The sequence below is a fragment of the Cheilinus undulatus genome, linkage group 11 (genome assembly GCF_018320785.1).
Source record: "Cheilinus undulatus linkage group 11, ASM1832078v1, whole genome shotgun sequence".
NCBI classification, from domain to species: Eukaryota; Metazoa; Chordata; class Actinopteri; order Labriformes; family Labridae; genus Cheilinus; species Cheilinus undulatus.
This window is the reverse complement of record NC_054875.1, coordinates 24056733-24081305: the sequence shown is the minus strand read 5'-3', so window position 1 is coordinate 24081305 and position 24573 is coordinate 24056733. Positions and strand designations below refer to the sequence as shown.

General features: G+C 39.8%; 2 protein-coding genes across 2 annotated transcripts; one reads left to right on the top strand and one right to left on the bottom strand.

Moving 5' to 3' along the window:
• Window positions 1–1453: 1453 nt before the first annotated feature.
• Window positions 1454–4306, bottom strand: naa10 (N-alpha-acetyltransferase 10, NatA catalytic subuni). The gene is made up of 8 exons (XM_041799468.1): window positions 4119–4306; window positions 3868–3966; window positions 3686–3744; window positions 3561–3606; window positions 3335–3450; window positions 3208–3252; window positions 2066–2150; window positions 1454–1980 (listed from the first exon to the last, which is right to left on the bottom strand). Exons 1-8 carry the CDS (start codon window positions 4137–4139, stop codon window positions 1798–1800), a joined length of 654 nt encoding a protein of 217 aa, XP_041655402.1. The 5' UTR covers window positions 4140–4306; the 3' UTR covers window positions 1454–1797.
• A 7707-nt stretch (window positions 4307–12013) lies between these two features.
• On the top strand, window positions 12014–24499 carry zgc:158263 (ceramide kinase family protein). Its single transcript, XM_041799150.1, has 13 exons — window positions 12014–12366; window positions 14207–14302; window positions 15860–15997; window positions 16089–16217; window positions 16316–16379; window positions 16490–16635; window positions 16717–16791; window positions 16925–17077; window positions 19989–20094; window positions 20596–20699; window positions 22847–23043; window positions 23123–23439; window positions 24126–24499. Exons 1-13 carry the CDS (start codon window positions 12207–12209, stop codon window positions 24253–24255), a joined length of 1815 nt encoding a protein of 604 aa, XP_041655084.1. The 5' UTR covers window positions 12014–12206; the 3' UTR covers window positions 24256–24499.
• Window positions 24500–24573: the final 74 nt, after the last annotated feature.

Below are 24573 nucleotides of genomic sequence, written 5' to 3'. Positions count from 1 at the left end.
AATGAACAAAAACACAGCATGTAGCCCACTGTTAACTTTCAATGAAGACAGTAACATCAGCTAACAACAGCCTGAACTGAGATGAACTGCTTTGTGATCTACTGGTGCATCTCAAAAAATTAGAATATCATGAAAAAGTTCAATATTTTTTGTCACTTGTTTCTGAAAGTGAAACCAATACATAGACCTGTTACACATAAAGTGAAGTATTTCAAGCCTTTATTTCTTGAAATGTTGATGATTATGGCTTACAGATAAGAAAACCCAAAATTCAGTGTCTCAAAAAAAAAAATTAGAATATTACATAAGATCAATAAAAAAGGATATTTTAAACAGAAATGTCAGGCTTCTGAAAAGTATGTTGATTTCTATGCCTTCAGTACTTGGTTGGGCCTCCTTTTGCATGAATTACTGCATCAATGCGGCATGGCATGGAGGCGATCAGCCTGTGGCACTGCTCAGGTGTAATGGAAGCCCAGGTTGCTTACTTTGGACTTCAGAAAACACAGTGGACCAACACCAGCAGATGCCATGGCAGCCCAAATCATCACTGACTGTGGAAACTTCACACTGGACTTCAAGCAACTTGGATTCAAGGTCCCAGAGTCTGGAGGAAGAGTGGAGAGGTACAGAATCCAAGTTGCTTGAAGTCCAGTGTGAAGTTTCCACAGTCAATGTAGCCATCTACCAGGAAATTTTGGAGCATTTCATGCTTCCTTCTGCTGACAAGCTTTATGGAGATGCTGATTTCATTTCCAGCAGGACTTGCCACCTGCCCACACTGCAGAAGGTACCAAAAGCTGGTTCAATGACCGTGGTGTTACTGTGCTTGATTGGCCAGCAAACTGGCCTGACCTGAACCCCATAGAGAATTATGAGGTATTGTTAAGAGGAAGATGAGAGACACCAGACCCAACAATGCAGATGACCAGAAGGCCGCTATCGAAGCAACCTGGGCTTCCATTACACCTGAGCAATGCCACAGGCTGATCGCCTCCATGCCACGCCGCATTGATGCAGTAATTCATGCAAAAGGAGGCCCAACCGAGTACTGAAGGCATAGAAATCAACATACTTTTCAGAAGCCTGACATTTCTGTTGAAAATATCCTTTTTTTATTGATCTTATGTAATATTCTATTTTTTTTGAGACACTGAATTTTGGGTTGTCTTATCTGTAAGCCATAATCATCAACATTTCAAGAAATAAAGGCTTGAAATATTTAACTTTATGTGTAACAGGTCTATATATTGGTTTCACTTTCAGAAAAAAGTTACAAAAAATATTGAACTATTTCATGATATTCTAATTTTTTGAGATGCACAAGTAGATCATTGCAGTGTTAGGGGGGGCATTTTTGACATTTCCCACTTAAAAACAAAGCTATAAGCAAGTAAAATCAGAAGTAAAAAATAAGCTCCTTTTGTCTAACAATGAAAGCGCAATACCAAAATTATTATTTGAAAGGTTTATTTGCAGCAAAGGTATTAAATAAAGTGAAGACTGAATCAAGAACTGAGAAACAGAGTTGCTTTCAGTTCTGCAAAAAAACAGAATATTTTGGGCCCTAACAGTAATCCAATAAAAACAATGAAACCTGTTTTTTTTGTTTGTTTCTTTTAGGTAACTTTCAGATACATGTCATCATCAAGCACTTTTGTTCACCACTGCAGTGAAACAGAGATTGAGAAAAGGAGTAAATTGACTTTGTTGAGATTTGTAAAGGCAGCGTTTCTGTCAAATACAGATAAAAAGTGGAACTGAATGATGAATTTAAAAATGTCTACTACTGCAGGGTCATTGTGAATCAGAAGAAGAATCTTTAACGTCTGTGCTTTCTGTCGCCTCGCTGACTTCACTCAGCTCTTTGCTCTCTCCTCCACTGTCTCGCTCGCTCTCTCTCTCCTGGTCGCCAGACCCTGACAGGCTCTGGCCGGATGGTGCCTCCTGACCCGACACACGAACCCCGGGCTTCCTCAGCTGCAGGGTAAAGAGAAACATTTACAATAAAAATCTTTCAATATAGAGAAAAGATTTGTAAATACGAAGTACAAAAATATGACACCTCATCGGCCATGTGGGCGAGGTCTCTCTTCATGGCGTAGGCATCCTCACCATCTGCATAGTATTTAGGCTCTACCTCGCTAATCCTGAGCAGAAAACAACAAAACACCAGACAACACATCAAAACAACTCTTAACATTAGAGACATGCCTAAACATTGGTGGAGTATCACAGTGGCTGATACTTGTTATTTCAACAAATATCAGCCTATCAGGAAAAAAATGTACCTACTGAAGAAGCAAATAAATAACTGTCTACATTTTAAAATAGTAACTGAATAATCATCACCTATTGCCATTTACTAAATAGTTTAAGCTGTTGGAAACAAGTGCTAAATAAAAAAATGTCAGTCTGATTTGTGTCTGTTATTATTGTAATTCGAGTTGTAAAGTTTCTTTCTTTCTTTCTCTTTACAATGGTGCAATAAATGCCTGAATGACTTTGGGAACAACAATTCATTTTAGAGAAACACTTGCATCTCTATCAGCCCCAATTTTCCCAATCTGTGCATCCCTAATTAACATACGACAGTGGCTTTACTGATACGAAAAATTTTAGGCAAATATTAATCTAAATCTGCAAACCATAAGAGCCAACACAGAACAAAAGGATCCCTTCAAAATAACCAGAAAAAATGAACTTGTCAGTACTCCCTAACAGACAATAACAAACACATTTTCTAAATGGCCTTAAAGATATGAATAGTAAACAACAAATAGTGTTGTGGGCAGTGCAGTGCTTCCTGCTCTATTCAAAAATAATTGAATACTGAGCCTGATCAAAGGGCTTTTTTTGAGAGTCAAAAAAAGATGCTTGCTCAGATATTTTTACATGATGGGTGTGCATTCACTTCCACTAAGTCTTGTGGTTTATTTATTCTTTCAACCACATAAGATATCTTTGGCACTTCAGTGCTGTAACTTCTTGTAACTCATTGGTCAGTATTTACCATATATACACTAATAGCAGTACATCTTCAGTCAGGTTATACAGTACATTAATATGTCAGCCTAGCCAGTGTACTGGTCTGCTTTACTGTGACCTCTTTCTCATGATTCAACTTAGGTACCTGTGCAATAACGAACATTGAGGAAACTGTGCAGTATTACTAATGCAATTCTTAAAACAGGAAATGAGCCTTACTGGAATTTGAGTGTGTTTGAGTACAGGTGGAGGGCTGCTCGGTTGCTGAAATGGAAAGAAAATGATTAAATGTTTTGAAAAGGTTCACAACGAGCTCACAATTCACTGTCTCAGTAGTTAGTGGTACCTTTTGCGAACATGAAGAGAGACATATTTAGCATTAAAATTTTCTATCATGGCCCTGCTAGCCTGGTCCATAAGCTTCTGAGCCAAGCCAAGACGTCTGTGGGAGCGCTTCACCGCCTGGAAGACACAAAGTAGGGTTTATGTTGTAGAGGAGAATATCTCAGATATAAAAACATGTCGATTTAATAATGTCAGACGTGTAAGACAAGTGCGTTGCTCAGACTTACAAGGGATGTGATGTGTCCATGGGGTACATCATCCGGGTCCTCCTCCCTAGAATAATTAAAAATCATGTTTTTAACATATTATAGCCTACATCTCACGCCAGCTTGAAACTACAGAGAAAACTCACATTTTTGCCAACACATATCCCACGATTTTTCCATTTTCATCCTCAGCAATGTATGAGAGCTGCAACAATGAAAACATGTGTCAAACAAATGCACTGATATGATGATAGGATAGCTGATAGGAGCTGATAGGCACACTTATACCAACACAAACAGGATAAAGGTAACCTGTGCAGGGACTTACCTGAGGCCAGGACAACCCGTGATAGAAATAGTATTTCATCTGGTAGTTTTCAGGAAGACACAGCAGGTTACAGTGCTGCATGTTCATAAGGTCTTCCGGCTGGAGAAAAGATAACAGGTTGTCAAAAAGGTGCCTGTTATGATGCTGTTATTTTAGCCGGCGACATTTGGTCAGCTAGTCGTCGGCTTTAGCAGTTAGCTTAGCCACCAGTTAGAAACAGCATGGCTGTCGAGGAGATGAAACACACTTACCCTCGCGTTTCGTATGTTCATTTTGTAGGCTGGTGTGTTACTGTCTGTGAAAATCAAAATCAAATATAATATAGCAATCAATTAATTCATAATAATAGCTCTTTAAAGCTTTCAACTCTATCTGGCTAGCTAGCTAAACCGACTCGCTAGCAATGGAGGGAGGGGAGGAAGGAACGTGCTGAAACAACGAATAGAGCTTCCGGTAAGAGGAATTCAAAATAAAATATTCTCCTTCTGCATGAATAACTGAACACACCAATTATTACTTTTATTTTGTAGAAATTATTCAACTTGTTCGGAAGTCGGATAAAGTGTGTTTGAGTGTTATTGCATTCTTTATAAATTTAAAGGAACCAGCCTGAGTTGTTCAAATAGGGATTTGATTATTCCTGCAGGCCCTGATCCTGGTCCCCTAAGGTTCCGGTCGGGTATGATACCTTCCAAAAAAACAAAGAAAAATTTTCTAATGCATTCAAATGCATTTTTTCTACAAATGTACGTATAAAATGACTTAATTTTAAATCAAAATCATAGTCATTAGGCAAAACTGTTGAAATTAAAGTAATATGGTCAAAAATATTTGAATTAAAGTTTTCACATTGCAACAACAATCTACATTAGATTGTTTTTTCCTACTTTAATACCTTCAAGGTGTCAGATATGAAAGTGGCCCCGCCATCTTTACATATAGACATTATTTATATTCCGCATCCAGCATTTTAAACAATAAATTGTATGTAAAATAGTCATGTTTTTAGGCTGTTTGCCCTTTTTGTGTTGTACATTATTTCGGTTCAGCCTATTGTCCCCACATAAACAATGTCATGGTATAAGCTGTGCCACCAGATGAGTATCACAAACTCATTTTTATAAGCAACTGCACAGTCAGAATTAGTCAAAGAAAAGAGCATTGGTTTCACTATAATGATGATATGGTTTGTATTGATGGAAGTTGAGGGTTTGGGGAACACACTGATTTTGTCAGTTTTGGCAAAAAAGCACAATTTGCCCTGATCTTTTGTGACCTCACTCAGACCGTCACTACGGTCTAACCATGAATGAAGCCGTCCTTGTACCTATCTATGACACCATAATAGAGTGGCGCAGACATGACGTAATTTTGTAGGCAAACCCGGAAGTTAGCGTCACATGGGTTTCCTCGGCATTGAGCCTATCGGGTTTGTCAATGGGTTTCTGGATTATTGCTGAAAATTAGATCTGTGTCCAATAAAATTTTATGAAATTTACACAATTTGCTCTTAAAGAAAATCTTAACAAATTGGTAATATAGGCATCTTATCTTGTTTGTTCATCTAACTGACAAAATAAAAAAGCTAACTTCATGCTATATTGAACTAGAACATGGTCAACTGAATTTAGTGTCATTACCTGCAGATACAAGTGAACAGCAGGCTCAGTTGCCGCGCTGTGGATGATGACATATAGTCTTCCCAACAAATACTGTCGTCCTTGTTAGCTGTTTTTTAGCAACCGCCTTTGTTAAGATATGAAGAGATACACAATTCAAAGGTGGGGCACGTTTCAGATGTATTTTATGTTGTAGGATAAACGTAAAACTCACTTGAACTTGTGCTCACCACAGACCTTGTTTCAGGCATTTAACCGAAAACTCATTGACAAACCCCATAGACTTTCAGACGAGGGAACCGGAAGTGCTAAAATGCTAACTCGCTTCCGTGTTTTAGGACTTATTCCTGCACCACTCTATAGCAACAAAGTCACGTGACTGACCTTAGAGAGTATATAGTGCATCCGCGGCAGACGCCTCCTTCTCTCTGCCTTTCTCGCCTCATCTGAGACCGGTAAATTGATTCTTTCGGACCAGTAATCCGTCACATTAATTGTGCACGTGCCTCATGTCCCTGAGGATTGTTAGCTGGTTGTTTATTGTACTGAAATCATTGCTGGCGGAGTTTTAAGTTTGGCTCCACAGCAGTTCAGTTTAACTCTGTTAAACTCTATTGTTAATTTTCCTTAGATTCCATGCGTGGAAGCTGGAATTGCCTTTTCCCCCTCGTAGGTCCCCGTACTAAGAGTGGGTGTTTTGTCTATTACCTGGCCAGAGTTTATCATTTATATCTCTTTGTGTGTGCCCCTTGTGCGCTGTTTGCAGTGCATGGGGCCTTTTTTCATGGCAGCTCAGACAAAGTATTGCCTTCTGCCCTTGTATAGTATGGCTCCCCAGGCCTGCCATTTTTGTGGGGTCACCATGGACCCACGTGATGGCCATCATGAGTGTCCTTCTTGTTTGAGAAGAGCTCATCTCCTAGATGATGTTGAAAACCCTTGCCCGGCAGCAGTTGATTTGCCCCTGGAAGAGAGGCTCAGAGGGCCAGGCTAGGGGGGCATTCCCCCCAAGCTGTAGCTCCTTTCTCTCCTACGTATAGTTGGAGAAAGGGGTGTAAACCTCAACACCAGAGGCCATTCACGCAAACATCTTGATGGGCATTCCCACGAGCATGATAAGAAACAATCCCGTGTGAATACAACTCCTCCACATTCAGCCCTGCCTGTCCCCCTGAGGATGCGCAGGATACACAGCTGCAGATACTGGCTGCCATCCAGGGCCTGACTGACAGAGTGGCCAGAATTGAGGCTCGCTCTCAGAACGCAGCCCCAGCTGAAGCGGGTCATTCTGAGGGGGTTTCCCCTGCACGCCTGCATGCATATCAAGAACAATCTGCGGTCCACCTAGATTCCATATCCCTCTATGCCCAAGGTTATTTTCTGGAGGAAAGACATCCAGACCCTATTGAGGACATGCAGGGTCATAACTCATCTCACCAGGAAGGGTCAGTGTCTGTAGATGATGGTATGAAGAATCTAGTCCCTCTGATGTGGTTTCAAGAGTTCTTAGCACTGCTAAGATTGTGGGATTGACAACCCCAGTGGAAGCCCCAAGTCCAACAGAGGGCAGGACAGGAATTTTACAAGCCAGGCCCTCAGTGGCTATCCCAGCAGCGGGGGACTATTGTCAGATGTTGAAGCGGGTCTGGGATGTGCATAGCAGTGCACCTCAGTTTAAGGCAGCTTGCAGGAAGCTGGCTAAAGCTCAGTACCCAGCTGAGACTGGACTGGGTGATATGCCACCAATGGAGAAGGAAATGGCATCCCTGACTTCTCTTGGTCCTGACAGGGTAACCTGGCCCTCATTGCCCTCGGAGGGAGTGTGATAAGACAGACCATTTGGTTTGTAAGGCCTACAATTCTGCTGCCTGTGCAGCTCGAGCTGGAAATGCTTTTGCTATTTTGTTAGCAGCTATTAGAAGGACTGCAAACACAAATGATCAGGACACAATGAATTTAACTGATGCTGCCCCCTCCACTCACTCCCAACTTACTGGGGATGTTGGTTCAGCTATGTCATCAGCCATGCTGACCCGCAGACAGACCTGGCTGGCTCAGACAACCCTCCAAGAGAACATTCGGAGGGAACTGGTCAACATGCCAGTGGAAGCGTGTGCTGGACAAAGCAGAACAAGATCATGCCATATCTCGACGATTGGCTGATCTGCGCTGCTTCTCGCGAACAAGTCATACAGGACACAGAGAGGGTTCTGGCCCACATTCAGTCACTCTGCTTCAAGGTGAACTTTGAGAAGGGCAACCTAGAGCCACGGCAGGAAACAGCCTTTCTGGGTTTGTGTCTGAATTCAGTCACAATGAAGGCATCTCTCACCCCCAGAGGGTAAGCAAGATTCTGGGGACCCTTTGCTCATTGCATGCAGACACACGCATAGAACTGGTTAGTTTTCAGAGACTGCTTGAGCTGATCTCAGCAGCAGTGGTGGTTGTTACACTAGGTCTGGCGCTTCTTCACCTTGTGTATGGCAAACCCTGCCTTCTGCCACTCAGGGCAGATCTTCTCTGTCAGGCAGCAGGACAAATCTGGCATCCAAACCCAGCTATCTTACAGCTGTGGGCCTGGCCCCTTTTCAGTCTGCCACTCAGGATCTTAATGAGTCTGTCTTGGAGACCATAAACAACGCCAGGGCACCTTCCATACGAGCTAATTACCAACAGAGATGGTAGCTGTTCTCTTCTTGGCGCCAGAACAGAGAACTGGACCCTGTCACCTGCCCTCTGGCCTCTGTGCTCCACTTTCTCCAGTCTCTCCTGGAGTCAGGGAGGGCGGCTGACACCCTGAGGGTTGTTGCAGCCATCTCTGTTTCATGAGTGGGTAGGGGGTTTTTCTGTAGGGAAGCACCCTCTAGTGTCCCAGTTCCTCAAGGGGGCCAGCCGTTTACGACCTGGTAGGTGTCTGAGAACACCATCATGGGACCTCCCTCTGGTGTTGAGGTCATTAGCTGGAGCTCCATATGAACCACTAGAGCAGACGGCTTATAAACTTCTGTTACATAAGACAGCTTTTCTCTTAGCTATGTGCTCAGCTAAGAGGGTGGGGGAACTACATGCACTCTCTGTGAGGGATGAATGTTTAGGGTGGAAACCTGAGAACCTCTCTGGCAAAATCAGTTCTTCCTACCAAAGGTAGTGAGTCATCAGACTGTGAATCGGGCTATTGATTTGGAGGCTTTTCATCCTGAACCAGACTGCCAAGGGGGAATAGCTCTCCACACCCTGTGCCTAGTACGGGCATTGAGGGCATATGTTGAGTGGATACAACAGCTGAGACAGGCACATACTCAGCTGTTTGTGTGTTATGGTGGTAGGCGCTTGGGACACCCACTTTCTAAGCAGTGCCTGTCCCACTGGCTAATTGAAACTATTTCCCAGGCCTGTACTTTTCAGGGGCTCCCAGTCCCTGAGAGCCTTGTGGCACACTACACGCAGTATGGTCACTTCATGGGCAGGTCTGAGGGGGGTGGCCCCCGGTGACATGTGTGCAGCAGCATCATGGCGCACGCCATGCACTTTTGCCAGATTTTACAGAGTCAATATGACGTCTGCAGCAATCAGCTCCACTGTTCTCATGTTGACTGCTGAACATAATGACAAGGTGGAATCTTAAGTTCCTTGCGACCTTGTTGCCATGATTCATCCATGGTTAGACCGTGGTGACGCTCTGAGTGAGGTTGAAATAGATCGTAAGCTATGTCCATAACTATGGATCTATGAGACCTAACGATGATTGTCACCATCTCTTGTCACTAGGGTTAGGGTTAGGGTACTGGAACTGGCTGAGGAGTTCCAGGCAAGAGGAAGAGGCGTCTGCCCTGGATGCATTATATGCTCTTGGGCCAGCCTCCTAAGGTCAGTCACGTGACTTTGTTGCTATTATGGTCTCGAAGATAGGTAGAAGGAAGGCTTCATTCATGGTTAGACTGTTGTGACGGTCATCGTTCGGTCGCATAGATCTATAATTATGGACATAACTTACGGCACCTGTTGACAAAGGCAATCACTCCCCAATGTGTTGCTATAGCATATTTATTTTCTTACAGCAGTGGCAGTGGTGATGTGTCATTAGTGAATGAGTTGGTTCAAATAGCCAGCTCTTTTACATGAGCGATAAGATCAGATCCTGTCTGGGAGCTGTATTTTTTTTAAAAATTGTATGTCTGTTATGTGATTGATTGATAGGTATGATCTTTTCCCCACAGGTAAAATGTACTTTGCCTAAAAATTACATATTTTAATTAATTTTAAAAAATTATGCATAATACCGACTAAATAACAGTCTAACGTCATGACATTGCTGAAGTTGGTGGGTCAAATGAAGCCAAAATGGTACCAAATGAGTCATTTGAGGAGTCCCAAAGAGCTGTTTCTTCTCAGTCTGATTGGAGCCAAATGATCCTGATCACTCAAAAGAGCTAAACTTGCCATCACTAGATGGCAGGCTGAGCACTGTGTTCCGAACAAGCTGAAAATACAGAAAATGTTGGCAGTAAATGATTATGTTAAAGTTTTTAAGCAGTGGAAATACATTTTCTGAGTATGACTCAAGTTAAAATATAACATTTACATGACTGTCATTCAAAAATTTTAAATTTTGTCAATAATGGAACCGAGTGATGTATTGTTTGTGAATGAGCTGGTACAAAGAGTTGGCACTTTTATGCTAAAGATAAGATCTGGATCCCATTTGAAAGTTGTTTCATATTATTTATCTTCTTCTTCTCCTTCTTTTTATTTCTATTATTATTATTATTGTATATGTTGTGAGTGTCTGTGTGTTATTTGATTGATTAGTAGGGACAATGTTTTCCCCACACTGCTCCACCAAAAGCACACCAGGCATTAGGGAAACAAGCGCTACGGTGAAACATTGTTTTGTATCAGGTGTGCCAAGTAGCCCAGCCAGTGAGCAGATTTTATCTAACCCACAATGTGTTTTCAGAGGACAACATATTTTGAAAAATAATTACATGATATTGTCATTAATAAAAAATTAAGCATTATTGGATTACAATACCAGCATAAATATCTATCATGTCATGACATTTCTAAATTTGGCAGGTCAAATGAAGCCATACTGGTTTCCAAATGAAGAGCTGGCTTCTCTTGGTGAGCTGAGCCAAATGACCCAGATCACTAAAACAAGCCAGAGGTCCCATCTTCAATAGCACCCAAAATAAACTACTTGGATATACTTCTAAATAACAAAGACTGAGAGCTGCACTTTCATCCGGGGAAGAGCTCTTTGACAGGTTGAAGTACATCATATCTACTATTGCTCCCCACAGTCTTTCCAAACTGATAGGGTAACTTTACTCATGATGCAAAAGTGTCTAATACCCAGTGCCATTCTGGGAAAATGTTGCATATTAAGGGATGATTATCAAATAATTTGAGTATGATGAGAAAAATGTGTAGCGTGATGGAGTGCTGGTTACTGAAAACCAAAAATGTGTTCTATCAGCTCAGAAAAATAGAGCTGATATAGCTATTTCGAGTTTTTAAGTTAAAACAACCCATTTTTTAAACACTATTTTTCTGTTCAGTCTTGCAGTGTGCTACATAGCTTAAAAAAGCATGCTCAATGGCCCTGCGATTTTCCGACATTCACCCCCCATTAAATGTATACCTTTCTGTGACAGCATTTATTATTTAGACTTAATTCACTTCAAATCAGTTTTAAACAGGTAACATTTGCACATTATTTCAAGGGATGAATCAGGTCAAGTATAAAAGTTTGGTGGCCTGGAGTGCAATACAAAATCACAAAGTCTGAAATATTTCCAAAATGTTTGAAAAATGTTAACATTAAAAAAACCTTTTTCGATTTCATAAAAAAGGTTTGCATAAGCAAACATTTCCAAAACAAAATTCCAGCCTGAGAGGCTTAACCAAAACTTAAAACAAATGTTACAGTCCAATACAAAATAAAAAACTTTAAAACAATTTTTCATAACTTGAAACAAATTACAGAAGTCCAAGACCAAATCGCAAATTTTGAGACAATTTTACAAAACTTGAAAACATTTACAGAAAGTTCAATCAAAAAATTACAAAAACTGAAACACTTACAAAATTTCTAAAAAATATTATCATTGGTATGTGACTTTTTACAAGTTTGTATGGTGAAATGTAAATGTCTTTCGTTAATGCAAATTTGTGTCAACCTTTGTAAAAGTGTTTTGGATTTTGTAATTTTGTATTGCATTTCCAGGTCACCGCAATAAGAGACAGAACCTAAAAGATGTTTCACAACAACCAAGCATAATGGTAAACGTTTACTGATATGCAACTGCAAGTGGTACCTCTGGACTTCCATCCCTCCAGTGTCAAACAATGAGCAGGTCTCGGAATCTACAAAGATGTTAAACGTCACTTTCAGTAAATGTAAGCAGGTTGTCTGGTGGCATCCAATCAATGGAGGAACATGCAAATGCAGCAGGTGTCACCAGGGAGGAACTGAAGAGGAAACGAATATTTTTAGAATAAAAACCCGTGCGCCTGACGCCGTCTGCATCACTTCACAGGGCTTATGCCATGAAAGTGTGTCATTTTAAAGATGTATCATTAAGTGTGCTCTGAGAAAGATGTAAACTTTCACTTGTGAGATAAGTACTCCGGCTTGTTGACTGATGGCGAGACCAGATTGCGAGCCCGCTACAACCTCTCGGCGATGTAGTAGTTTTTAGCTTAAAATGTGATCCTATGAGTTTCCTGAGAACCGGTAAGAGACATTTCCAGATGGAGACAGACCTGAGACTGGAGTCCAGTTTGTGGGTCGACAAGAAAAGATACCGGGCTGTCCTGACGGGCTGGTATTTCAACTGGACAGAGTTAGACAAGAAGAATCGCGCCAAGAAAACAAGTAGGTGACTTTTAAGTGTCCTAAACACCAGCTACATAAAACCCTCGTATCAGTAGTACATTACATTGTTCTTGCGTTCAGTTAGCTTGTCTGCGTGTTAAACTGGGGGAAATGATACTCACACATGAACACAGGGAAATAGAATCACACCTGTTTAAGGTCACAGCCTGCTTCATATCTGCATTTACACAAACATCCTGATAACAAACTAGATAATGTCCAGTATTCATGAATACACCTTTAACTGCACTACCATTAATACATGTGAATGTAAGTTTGGACTTATAAAGGAGGACACCATTTAATTAAGCCTATAGCTGCTTGTAGAGAACATGAAGAACAAGTTAAACAGCATTAACATGAAACACAACCCTCAGAGACAGTTTACTGAAAACACAGAGGGATCACACCAGGTGGCACAGACTAGCCTTTATCTTTATATATATTTGTGTTAATGGTCATGAAAATATGAATCATATGTCATACACAAGCTATACATTTCTCCTCTTTCCTACTCAGTGACAGTAACTTTTATTTTATTTTGCTTTTTTATGTTATTACTTGACAACAGGTTTAACTGGTGGTATAAAGAATGTCCCTGCTCCCTTTAGGAGTGCCAGCCAAACAACATGAACAATAATGATGATTCACAACACCCTTTTTGACTTGTATGAGCAGGAAATGCCCAGTGTTACAAATAGGAGTGTCTAAGGATGTACACAGTCAAATCTGATTAGTCAGATTTTACCTGCAGTCAGCTAATTTTCAAATGTCTTCTTTTGATCCATTTTTTTATTTTCCATATCAGAGATAAACCATGTAGTTATAGTGTCATAGTACTATTACACATGCTCATTTACAATTCAGAAGACTCAGCGCTAAATGAGCTCCATCATATTTGTCTGTTTTTATAAGCCATGTTACTTATAGTCAAGTTGTGTGCCAAAAGCTGTTGGCCCAGCTTATATTTGACTTTTTTGGGATCATCTTTAACTTGTTTAAAATGCCCCCACATTGATTAAGTTTCTTTTTTGTCCCTGACATTGTGAGTTATGGAAAACTAAAAAAATTTGACGACTAGCTGAGGTACTGCTGCTCTAAAAGGGTAGTCTACCTTGGATATGTTAATGCACACATTAACATACCATGTTTTCTCCAAATACATCATGATTCATGATCCACAGTATAAATATCAACCATGATGTATTTGGAGAAAACAGGCAACTCTATGAAAAAATAGACATTTAGCATCCTAATATACATGTATAAAAATGTATTCTGATTGATTGCACTCTGATGCCATCACACAACTGGCTTTGTAACCATGATTGGAACATGTAAATATTCTCTGTGCTCTTAATTTTCATCATTTTATGATAAATCCATATTTTACTGAGTAGCTAGTGGACAGTCTGCCCTAAGTCTCCACTTCTCCCATTTAAAAAGCTAGCAGAAAGGTTTGATACCATTTAGAAGCTTGTCCTTTCTGATTCTTTTGTTAAATTAGCTTTAAATCTACATGCACTCCTTCTCACATTATCAATATATGTGATTAATTGCAACTAATTTATTACAAGGCCAATAAATAATTAGATACATTTTTAATCAAATGACAGCACATTTTATTTTGTGTGTGTGTGTAAGAGTGTCAAAAAGCCTTAATAAAGATTGGAAATGTACTCTAGATGTGAGGCTTATCTTGTTTTTTTAATAGCTACATCTGTGCTCAGATAACTTAAATAGAAGTATCTTCCGGGAGTATATATCTATATGAGCGATACATTCGAATGTATGCAAAGAAGCATGTACACTGAGGTTTGTGCTGTGTGTGTGATTAAAGTTTCAGTACCTGTGGCGGAGGTGGTTGGAGTGCAGGAGGGTCGGGTAGAGATCCTGCCCAAGAAGTCAGTTGAGGATACAGACAAAGACTTCACAGGTGGGTTCTCGCGGTAGACTCTCATGTGTCACAGACTTAAGGGCACAGTAAATAAACTTCCTCATGTTGTCTTTTCACACCACACTAAATGAAAAGACTACATGAAGCAGTTTTTATCTTTGAAATGAGATGAGAGTATGGATATTTTATGTACAAGTGTATCACTTTACAGTGTATGCAACAAACAATCTTGTTGTGATATGATAAGATTTATTTGACCTTTTTCTTAATTATGCTGTGTGTCATGCAGATCCATGCAAATGTTTAATGTGCAATATGTTGTTGTGTTTGCAGTTAGATGTGCATCCTGTTTTTATGTGGATTGAGTTTATTTCTGTTATTTGTATTTTCATATTCTTCAGCAAAGGCAAAGAAATGTGTGCAGCACTTGGAGTCCAAAAAATTTTACAAATTTTACTATGGGAATGTTAAAGTGCATTGCATTGTATCATATTGTGTTGTGTTGTATCGTATCGTATCATGTTATATCGTACTTTGTCATATGCTTTTGTATCGTATCATTGGATCATATCTTATCATATCTTATTATACATATCTGTTCGTGTTGTGTCCTGTCATGTTGTGTTGTTTTATTGTATAGTATCTTACGCTACTGTTTTTTATCGTACCGTATCATATCACATTGTATCATTAGATGTGTTTTATCCTACTGAATAGTTACGTATGATACCATGTCATGTTGTGGCATAGCATCAATCGACATCAATCACAGCTTTTCATATCTAATGTATCATGTTGTATCGTACTGCATCGCATTGTATTTATTGTATTGTATTTATCTATGGTGTCGTATCTTATCATATCACACATCATATTGTATTGTATTGTGTGATATCAAATCTTATCATATCGTATTGTATCATATCTTATCCCAATAGGATGGTTTCGTATTGTGTTGAGTAGTGTACAGCCATGTTGTGTCATATGTTATTGTATCGTATTGTTTCAAATTAAATCTTATTGTTTCATGTTGTGTCATATCTTAGAGCAGTGGTTCCCAAAGCGCGGGTCAGGGCCCCCAGGGGGGTTGTGAGACAGTAAAGGAGGGTTGCGGGATGCTTTTCAAAAAAACAAAAAGAAATTTAAAATGAGTTAAAATCAATTTTTTTTTGTATTATTGTAAAGATGTTTTTAAAAGAGTTCATTTTAAATTAAAACTTAGATATCAAGTGATATTTGTGCTTAGAGTAAGTTACCAAAACTACCTAAAATTCAAATTTTATATATGATGCTTTGTGCAACATCATGCACTTTATCACCCTCAAGAGAAGGGGCGTCCCTGATCTCTGATACTGTCATTTTGGGGGTCACCGTCCCAAAAGTTTGGGAACCCCTGTCTTAGGGTATTATATTGTATTGTATCGTATCATAGTGTATTATGTCATGTCATGTCATGGTGTCTTGGATCGTGTTGTTTTGTGTTGTGTCGTGTGGCGTCCTTTCATATGGTGTCGTATCATAAAAACAATAAAACTCACGCTGTGGTTGTGATTCCACAGCATGATTTTATTTTCATTATCTGTCTTCCACCACTAGTTTTCTATGTGAAGCGCAGCAGTAGTGGAGGCTCTTATGGGCTGCTATGGAGACTGGGCCGGATCCAGTTCAGCTGCCTGAGTCGAGTCCTGCGAGATCAGTGGATAAAACACCTAAAAACTGCTCTTAAAACTCACAGTAAGGATATATGATTAGACACAGAGCTTGGCCAAAATTATGTCTGTCTTGTCCTAATGACTGTTAAAGAAGAATTTTTCCCATTTTTCAGGTCCAATGCGGCCGCACAGGTTGTTGGTGTTTATTAACCCTTTTGGAGGGAAGAAGAAAGGAAGAGAAATCTACCACTCTCTGGTTGCTCCTCTGTTTGAGCTGGCTGGTATCAGCTCTCATGTGATAGGTAAGAAACAACTGAACTTTATTTAACTGCATTCATATTCTTTGAGAAAGTAAAAGTGCACATCTTAAAGATTGCCTGAATTGTTTTTATCTGATTAGTGACAGAGCGGGCAAACCAGGCCCGAGACCACCTCCTGAAGAAAGATTTGACAGGCTTTGATGGGTGAGAGCTGTCAGTGCCGCAGTGCAAACATTGTGGTATGAGGGCATTGTCACAGCTAAGCCTGCTGGGAGGAGCTCTACTGACAGATCTCTTGTGTATGTTAATAACAGTGTGGTGTCTGTGGGTGGCGATGGCATGTTCAGCGAAATACTTCATGGTTTGATTGGGCGGACACAACAAGAGGCAGGCCTGTGTGAGAATGATCCTGTTGTCACTCTGCAGCCGTGTCCGTTGCATATCGGCATCATCCCTGCAGGTAACGCTGATAAGAAGCAACGGATGGTGGTAGATTAAGAGCCATGATAACACACTTCCTGTCACTGTGTGCCTATTACAGGTTCTACAGACTGTGTGTGCTTTGCCACAGTCGGAGTAATCGACCCTGTTACTTCAGCTTTGCACATTGTCATTGGTGAGGAACATTATCGCTCTTATCATTGTTCATTTTGGAATCAACAACATCTTAAATTGCCTGGACAATTTGTTAATTTTTAGCTCTTTGTATAAGTTTGCATGGCTTTTTTATTTCCCACAATATCTTGCAGGTGACTCTCAGCCCTTGGATGTTTGTTCAGTCCATCAAGCCTCTGCACTTGTCCGCTACTCTGTGTCTCTGCTGGGTTATGGCTTCTACGGGGATGTACTTGCTGAGAGTGAGAAACACCGCTGGATGGGACCTCTCAGATATGACTATTCAGGTATGAATGAAACTTATTTTTACTTTTGCAGAGACTGTGACTCAGATTAGATAAGACTCAGGCAGATTGTCTCACAATTATTGTAGAAGATACCCAGCTGCTGCACTCACATGTTAATGTTATATAGCAAGACACTTGGCTCCCACTAAATGGCATGTAATTCTGTATGAACGGGATCAGTTGATGCAGATGGCCACTTTTCAAAGCAGTGCTACTGTCAAAAAATATCACAGTTGTCCCCAAACACTTTGAAAGGTACACTATGTAGAATTTTTTCACTCAGATGTCTACATTAATATCTACAGAATGACTAATCCTATTACATATTGTTGAGTTGAGTACTTCCGCTACATCAGACATGATATATTTATTGTTGCTATGGAAATGCTGTATGCTACCACAGACACTACATCTATGGAAGCATGACCTACTACAGGAAGCTGCTGTCCTGTTGCTGTATCTCATTCATGTTTTGAGCCGCTTACTTGTGTTGGACCATGACCACTCTACTGAGCCAGAGGTGCTCAGTAGTCTATCGCTCAGTGCTGCTTCGCCCCCTACCCCATAATGTCGTGGCCCCACTGGAGAAAAGCTGTTAAAAGTGGCCCTCTTGGTTTGTGCCCTGAGCTACTCACAAAGCACTCAGGGATCATTTGAAGTGTTTACCAGGAAGGCCACGTTTAACTGCTTTTCTCCCTGAAACAAAAACAGTGGTTAACTGTTAAGTAAACTTAATGTACCTTATGGAGCACAGTTTTTATTGAACAGAGACCTCAATTCAGAACGAGAAGATAGCAGTGGAGGTGAGCGAAGCTGTTTAGTAGATCTGTACTTGTCATCTTTTGTTACTGTTTTTATTGAGAGCCATCTGGCTGCAGAATTTACATTCAGTGTGTTGTAGTTTCATATGATGTTCTTGTTTATTCTGTAAAATATAGTCCAAATTGTCTTGTCCAAATACGGGCACTTCTGGCTCCAAACAAAGTCTGATTTGGCAATCAAGTTGAACTTGAAGCGTAAGCGTAAGCCTAAAACAGTGAGATAGTTATTTAAACACAGGGTTCCCGCAGGTCCTTAAAAAGTCATAAATTGAACATTTGAAATTTGAAGCCAATAAAAAGTCTTAAAAATGCTTAAATTTTAGAAGGCTCTTTGACTGATCTTTGTTTGCTAGCCAATTTATTTTTATCAGTATTTTTTTGCATATATGCATATTCCCATGACAATAAATGGCATTTAGGGCAGGGCAGGCTATACATAGTCTATCTGTATTAACCATTTAGAACCAGCTTAGCACACCTGCTGAAATGTGTTATGATAATATGGTATATTCAGTGCTTTAAGTGGAAAAAAATAAGTGCCGGTACTCTGTTCTCACACAATCCCAGAACTAATTTGGGTGGTATGGAGCAAAAATCATTTCATAGTAGTAATTTAACTGAATGGCAATACATGATTCACTTGAATATTTTTAATCTAGAAAGACATGACAAAAATATTCCCCTATAAGTCAAATCCACATGGATCAAATATCCTGCTGTCACTTTTATTAACAGGAAGCTGATCATTGTCAACCTAGAAATGGAAAATTACATAAGAATAAACTGCTATTAACAATAAAGCCCCTTAAATAAAATAAGAAAAATGAAATGCTATTTACCCACTAGACTCAGCATTTGAAATAGATTATTTTGTGGTCAGTAAGCCTATTACTGTTTGTGATTCATAGTCCTTGTATTCCTGACTTTCTCTGCTTGATTCCCTCCACCATCCATTGTCCTGTCTACATGCCCTAAAATAAATCTTTAAAAAACATATGAAATAACAACTTGAAAAATAAAACAAAATCATGTACTGGGCATAAAAAGTACAAAGGCTCTTTAGTAAAATATAATATCAAATGCAGTGAATTTAATAGTTGTTCTTTGTCACCAAATGTAGAGGTTAATCAGCCCCTCCCCTCACTGACACCTGGGGTCTCTGCTTCGTCTGTGAGCTGACTTTGCCACCATATATCCAGGCCTTTTGCCTTTGTCAGTGAGTCGGCTGTTTTTTAAGCAAAACTACAGCCCTTGATCCTTTCACCAACAGTCTGCTCGGTCATTTTAAATACTGTTATTGAATGTTGTTAGTGCTGATGTCTCGTTCAGCGGCAGTACGAACAGGTGTCAGTGGAGCATCAAGCTCCTTGGCGGAGGAGGTGCTGCGCTCGCACCCGTGTGCTGTGTCACTGTCCAGGAGAGGTGAACGATTTAATCTCTGGTTTCCCTCAAACAGTGACGGGTGAGCTCACCTGGATTCGTTGTACAGATATAAACGTCACGGTACACAGTGGGAAGAGCACCGTGCGCCACAGAATGCATCTTTTTAGATGCTGTCATGAATAATCCATTAAAGCTTTCAGCTGTGGAGAGGACAGGAGATCATACCGGCAACTGAAAAAGTCCCGGTACGCTGGAGGAAGTCCCGGTGCCCAAGAGGCAAAATAAAGAAGTGCCGGTACTGTGTACCGGTGCATACAGGCCCACTTAAAGCACTGGTTATATTCATTAAATAGAGCCCTAACATATGGCCAAAATCGACAAACTTGGGCATTTGTGACCAACCTTTTTTTTGTCCTACAACATGATAAATTTGAGTTTTAAAAGTGTGTAGGAACCCTGTACATACTTCCAAAATTAGTTTTGTAATTAAATAATTAGCTATACTTTTTTATTCTGGCCTTTGCATCTAAAAGATGAGAACTGTATGTTGAAAGAAATGTCACATTGCGGCAGGTCCCCTTCTGGATAATCAGTGCTCTTTCTAACTCAATTTATGAGCCAAAGCCACATTTCCTGCATCTCCTTTTAATAAATGCAGTATAAACATGTTGTTTCTACATTAAAAAATCTATCTGTTCTCTTTCTAGGCACAGTGGTGTACCTGAGCAACAGGAGCTATGCAGGCATAGTTCAGTATCTACCAGCAGACCCTGTGCTCTCCAACCCCAGAGACAGAACACGCTGCCTTGCAGGGTAAAACTCTAATCATTGCTAACAATAAAAGTACTCTCCTGTATCTCAGAGGAGACTGGGGGATCAGTGTTCAGTACTTTAATTCACCCCTTGAGCTTTCTTATCTAAGCAACATCAGAGAATTTAACCTTGTGAACATTAAACCTATTTGGCAACAAAGAGAAAGTGTCCTAAGAGTATCGCCATTATTATTTAAAAAGTGGTTGAAATGGTTCAAATGTACTGTGTGAGGCACTGTAACTGCCACCATCTGCAGCAGGGACTCAGGTGTTGGGTGCACCTTAAGGAGGGTATAAACCAGGGCAGGAAGAACTTGATCTAGCTGAAAGGTGAGCTTTGGTGTCCTGTTAGAGTGAACAATACTTTGCTCTTTGTCTACAGTAGTTGCCTCTGGCTGTCAGCTGAAGGGCTTATAATACTCGTATGAAAAGGTGTCAAGGTCAAGGAACATGATGTTTCACAGATGTCTAACAAAAGTGAAAATTCTTTTTGTGTGTTCAGATGCAGTGTGTGCTCCAGAAGCACTGAAAGACTTTTCCCCAACTCTTCAGACTCAGGATCCCTGTACAGCTCTCACTACAGCCAGTTCAATAGTGAGTCAGAAGGTAAGAGTAAAGCTGTACACAGGAAGTAATTTCTTTGTTTTTTAAATATATTTAAACCCTTCTTACACAAACAATTTATACTTTAAATCTCCTGACAGGTTTTAGTTGCCCATGATACAGATAGAACCTAACACTTATTCCTTCTCATGAGCTACAAAAGCAAACAAGACCTTCACTAGTTAGGACAGATTATTTATATAAAGAGGGTATGCACTGACGCCACTTTTCCACCAGACTCTGACCCCTCAGTCAAACTTAGAGTTAAAACATTAATGACTGTCTGCATCATGGTAAACTGATGACAGCAGGAGTAAAACAGACTCATTCTGCTTAAATGAAGGACATCTGGACTTAACACAGATCCATGTTCACAAAAGACATAGTGGTCTAAGGATGTTGGTATGAAGCCAGAAATCAGGTTTCCTTATATTTATATGTACCTGACTTAAGATACACAAAGCAGAACCTGAAAGCATGCATATGCCTGGTTTGATCAGTGATGGATGTAAGACTGAATTAACATTGCAGTAATAGGTTGATCAGCTGTTTCTCCATATTTCATGATCCATCGATGAGTCAAATGCTAATCCATTTGCTTATTTTTCCAGTATTTTTCAGTAGTCTGTAACAAGATCGCTCTGTGTTTGTTTTAGTTGTTTGCACAGATTCAGGATGTATTTAAATTGAGATCAACTTACCCAGGTGTTCTTCAAGTATGACGCTTGTGGCACTTTTGTAACCTGATAACTGTCAATGTGACAACTACACACAGCACAACTAAATAAAAAATATGTGGAATCCCCTAAGTTTTTGGACAAATAGAGGCCAAGTCAATGTAATGATTTGTTATATTTATAACATGTTTATGGACTCTTTAACTAAACACTATCACTCTGATCATGATAGGGGTATGATGGAGGCTCCGCCCACACATCCCTCCTGATTTGAAATCTCAGTGGGCAGAACTTAGTGGAACACAGTTGACCTAACACTGACAGAATATTACAGCTTCAAATGTTTCTATAGGCATACTTTAGCTAAAGATCTATGTAGTGAACATAGTCAAGAAATAACCTCTGAAAAGATGGCACTTAAGCTAAATAAAGGTGTGCTTTTCAGGTTTAGTTGGGCTGATTCCTGTCACCAGTGTGTCATTTTTGCCATTACACTGACTAAAATTCCAGTGCCTCACCCACTGTGACATCAAGTGCATACCCTTTATAGTTAATATTAATGTCTCAAACCACTGACAGATGTCTGATACGAATGGATAGCTTGCTGTCAAAAGATTGTTTTGTACTTCTTCAATGATTAACTGTACATTTGACTGTTAAAGAAAGCAGTTTGACTTTTTTTGTTACAAAACACACCGACACATGTACAGGGCAAAAGCAGCAAAGAGATGGTTTTCTACCCTTTGATTCACCATGTAAACTCAAACTTAGAATAAAGCAAAATAAGCAAAGTATTGGAAAATGGAAGGAAATATGGAATTTGTTTTGATTAATTTCCTTGATTTTATGTATCACCTTGTGGCTCCTTTTGGCCTCTTAGATTAATCTTGTGCCCCCCTCTAGACAACCAGATCCAACCCATAGGTTTGGAAAAAATCTTTTACAATAGATGTTTTTATTCTTTTGTAAACTGCAAATGAAGTTGCAAGAATAACAGCCTTTAAATTTTATTGATATAGTTTTGTTTGTTAATTTGTAGATTATTTTAGTTAAAAATTTCTCTTTACCCAAAAAAGTTAATGAAATTTTAAAATAAATATAAAGAGACAAATATGTTTAGGGATTAAACTTTTAATTGGTATTGTTTATTATCTTTCTTTTAGACAACAGATCACAATTGATGTTTTATTCTTTTAAGAGGGAATTCTTTAGCATTTTTTGTATTTTAGTTGACGTGACAAAATGTATGGATTGCTTAAGGAAGTAATCACAGCAGTGTAAACACAACCTATTGTTTGTCTGATCCATTCAATAATCCAGAAACAGGCTGACCCAGTTTTGAAATGGGGTCTGTCAGTAAAGCATGCACGATGAGCTAAAACATGTTAAAGCAGCAGCACAGATCTCTAATTTTCACATGCTTTATGGTCGAGATAGAGCATGTGTTGAATGTCTCTTTGTCCGTCTCTTCAGGTGAGTGGGTGAGCGTGGAGGGCAGGTTCAAGTGTGTGTCTCTCACTTGTATGTCAAGCTCGTGTCCCAAGAGTCCTCTTGGCCTCTCGCCCTCTGCTCATTTGGCAGATGGCACAGGAGACCTCATCCTGGTGTGGGACACTCACCCATTGGGATTCCTGAAGTTCCTCTACAGGCACACAAGCTCCCAGGACCAGGTGTGGGCCTTTTTACATCATGACAAAGCTGCTCTCGTAATATCAGACTCTCACCAATATGATTTCTCTCCTGTTGTAGTTTGACCTCCCTTTTGTTGAGGTTCATCGTGTAAAGGCTGTCCGTTTCTTCCTCCCCCCTGGAAAAGAGGAGGACTCTTTTGATGAGATTGGGGGGAAGAACGATGGGGTTGATGATGAAGAGAGAGCCTACTCTGAGGCTGTAGGCAAGAATGGATCCCAGCAGCACCTGGCAGAGAGAGGGGCAGGAGAAGACTTGAAAAAAAAGCAGAAACCAGGAAACCCTTTTTTGTGTGGTGTGTGCTGCAGCAAAGCTCCCGCTGTGTCGGTGTGGAACTGTGATGGAGAGATTCTTACCTCCACTGAGATCCTCAGCAGGTGAGAAGATACAGCCATCCATGCTGTGCTTTGGGTATTTTCTGCTTTAGTCACCCTGCTGTTGTAATGTATCTAAGGTTTGGATGTAAAGGGCCAGTTCAGTTATCTTTAGTGAGGTTGTATGAAGTTTAACCATCTATTATCTACACCAGTGGGTCTCTAATGGTGTGGCCCTTGCCAGGTTCTACTAATCCCAAATAAGTGAGAAGAACTAAAAATACATTTCAAATCAAAGCTCAGTTCTCAGGAGGTTAAAAAAAACACAACTGACCCCCTTTTTTTAACTAAATTTTGTTGTATGTTAGCAGTAAAATGAAAGAAAGCCCCTCCATACATTACAATAACTTTGATTTCCTCTGATAACAAATAATACCTTGCTGTTTTCTCAACTCTTAAGTTACAGGTTATAAGTACTGTAAAGACATCTATTTCCAGAATAATTGTTAAATTTGTCTCACTATTTCAAGATAAAAAAAACTTGTTTTCTTAGGATCACATTATCATTTTCTGGAAATCCAGAAAACAAATCAGTAATAACATGCCATACTTCCCCATTACCCATACCAATGAGTTGTTTCATGCTTCTGCAACTACACTCTATCACAAGAAAATGGTTTAAATAAATGTATAATTGTCTGCTTAAGGCCTCCATAGAAAAAAGTTTTGAACTGTTATCCTCCTCTCAGGGTTCATGGCCAGTTGGTGCGTCTATACGCGAGGGGCATCGAGGACGGAGCAGCCGTGTTGAACTCCACTGAAGAAAATGACAAACGTGAAAGGACATCTTACACAAAAAGTCTAACGAATGTTGGATAATGGAAGAAAAGAGACAAGTCTGAGAGGCGTGACTGCTTTGTGAAAGAGATTAACCAGGCTTCCACTCTCTTCTGGCCAAAAAGCTCCAAATATTTCAGGCACTTTTAAAAGTTTTCTTATTGTGAGATAAAAATATATACATATATTTATTCTTCTATGAGTGAAAAACTGCTTCTTTAAAAATATTAAAAGCACTATTATATTGTTATATGTGCATGTTTTTCTGTACAAAACATACTTGCATTTATTGTTTGTAGGCAGGTTTTGGTGTGCTCTTTATTTTCACTTCAGTATCCAGAGATTAAATCATAGGTAGAT

What these genes read in the sequence shown, in the direction of transcription:
- naa10 (XM_041799468.1), bottom strand. Translation starts at nt 4,139, where the DNA reads ATGAACATACGAAACGCGAGG. An exon ending in TGAACATACGAAACGCGAGG is followed by an intron (nt 3,967 to 4,118) that starts GTAAGTGTGTTT and finishes TCTTTTCTCCAG; the next exon opens with CCGGAAGACCTTATGAACAT. An exon ending in TCGCCCACATGGCCGATGAG is followed by an intron (nt 1,981 to 2,065) that starts GTGTCATATTTT and finishes TTTACCCTGCAG; the next exon opens with CTGAGGAAGCCCGGGGTTCG.
- zgc:158263 (XM_041799150.1), top strand. Translation starts at nt 12,207, where the DNA reads ATGAGTTTCCTGAGAACCGGTAAGAGACATTTCCAGATGGAGACAGAC. An exon ending in TACAGACAAAGACTTCACAG is followed by an intron (nt 14,303 to 15,859) that starts GTGGGTTCTCGC and finishes TTCCACCACTAG; the next exon opens with TTTTCTATGTGAAGCGCAGC. An exon ending in AGCTTTGCACATTGTCATTG is followed by an intron (nt 16,792 to 16,924) that starts GTGAGGAACATT and finishes AATATCTTGCAG; the next exon opens with GTGACTCTCAGCCCTTGGAT.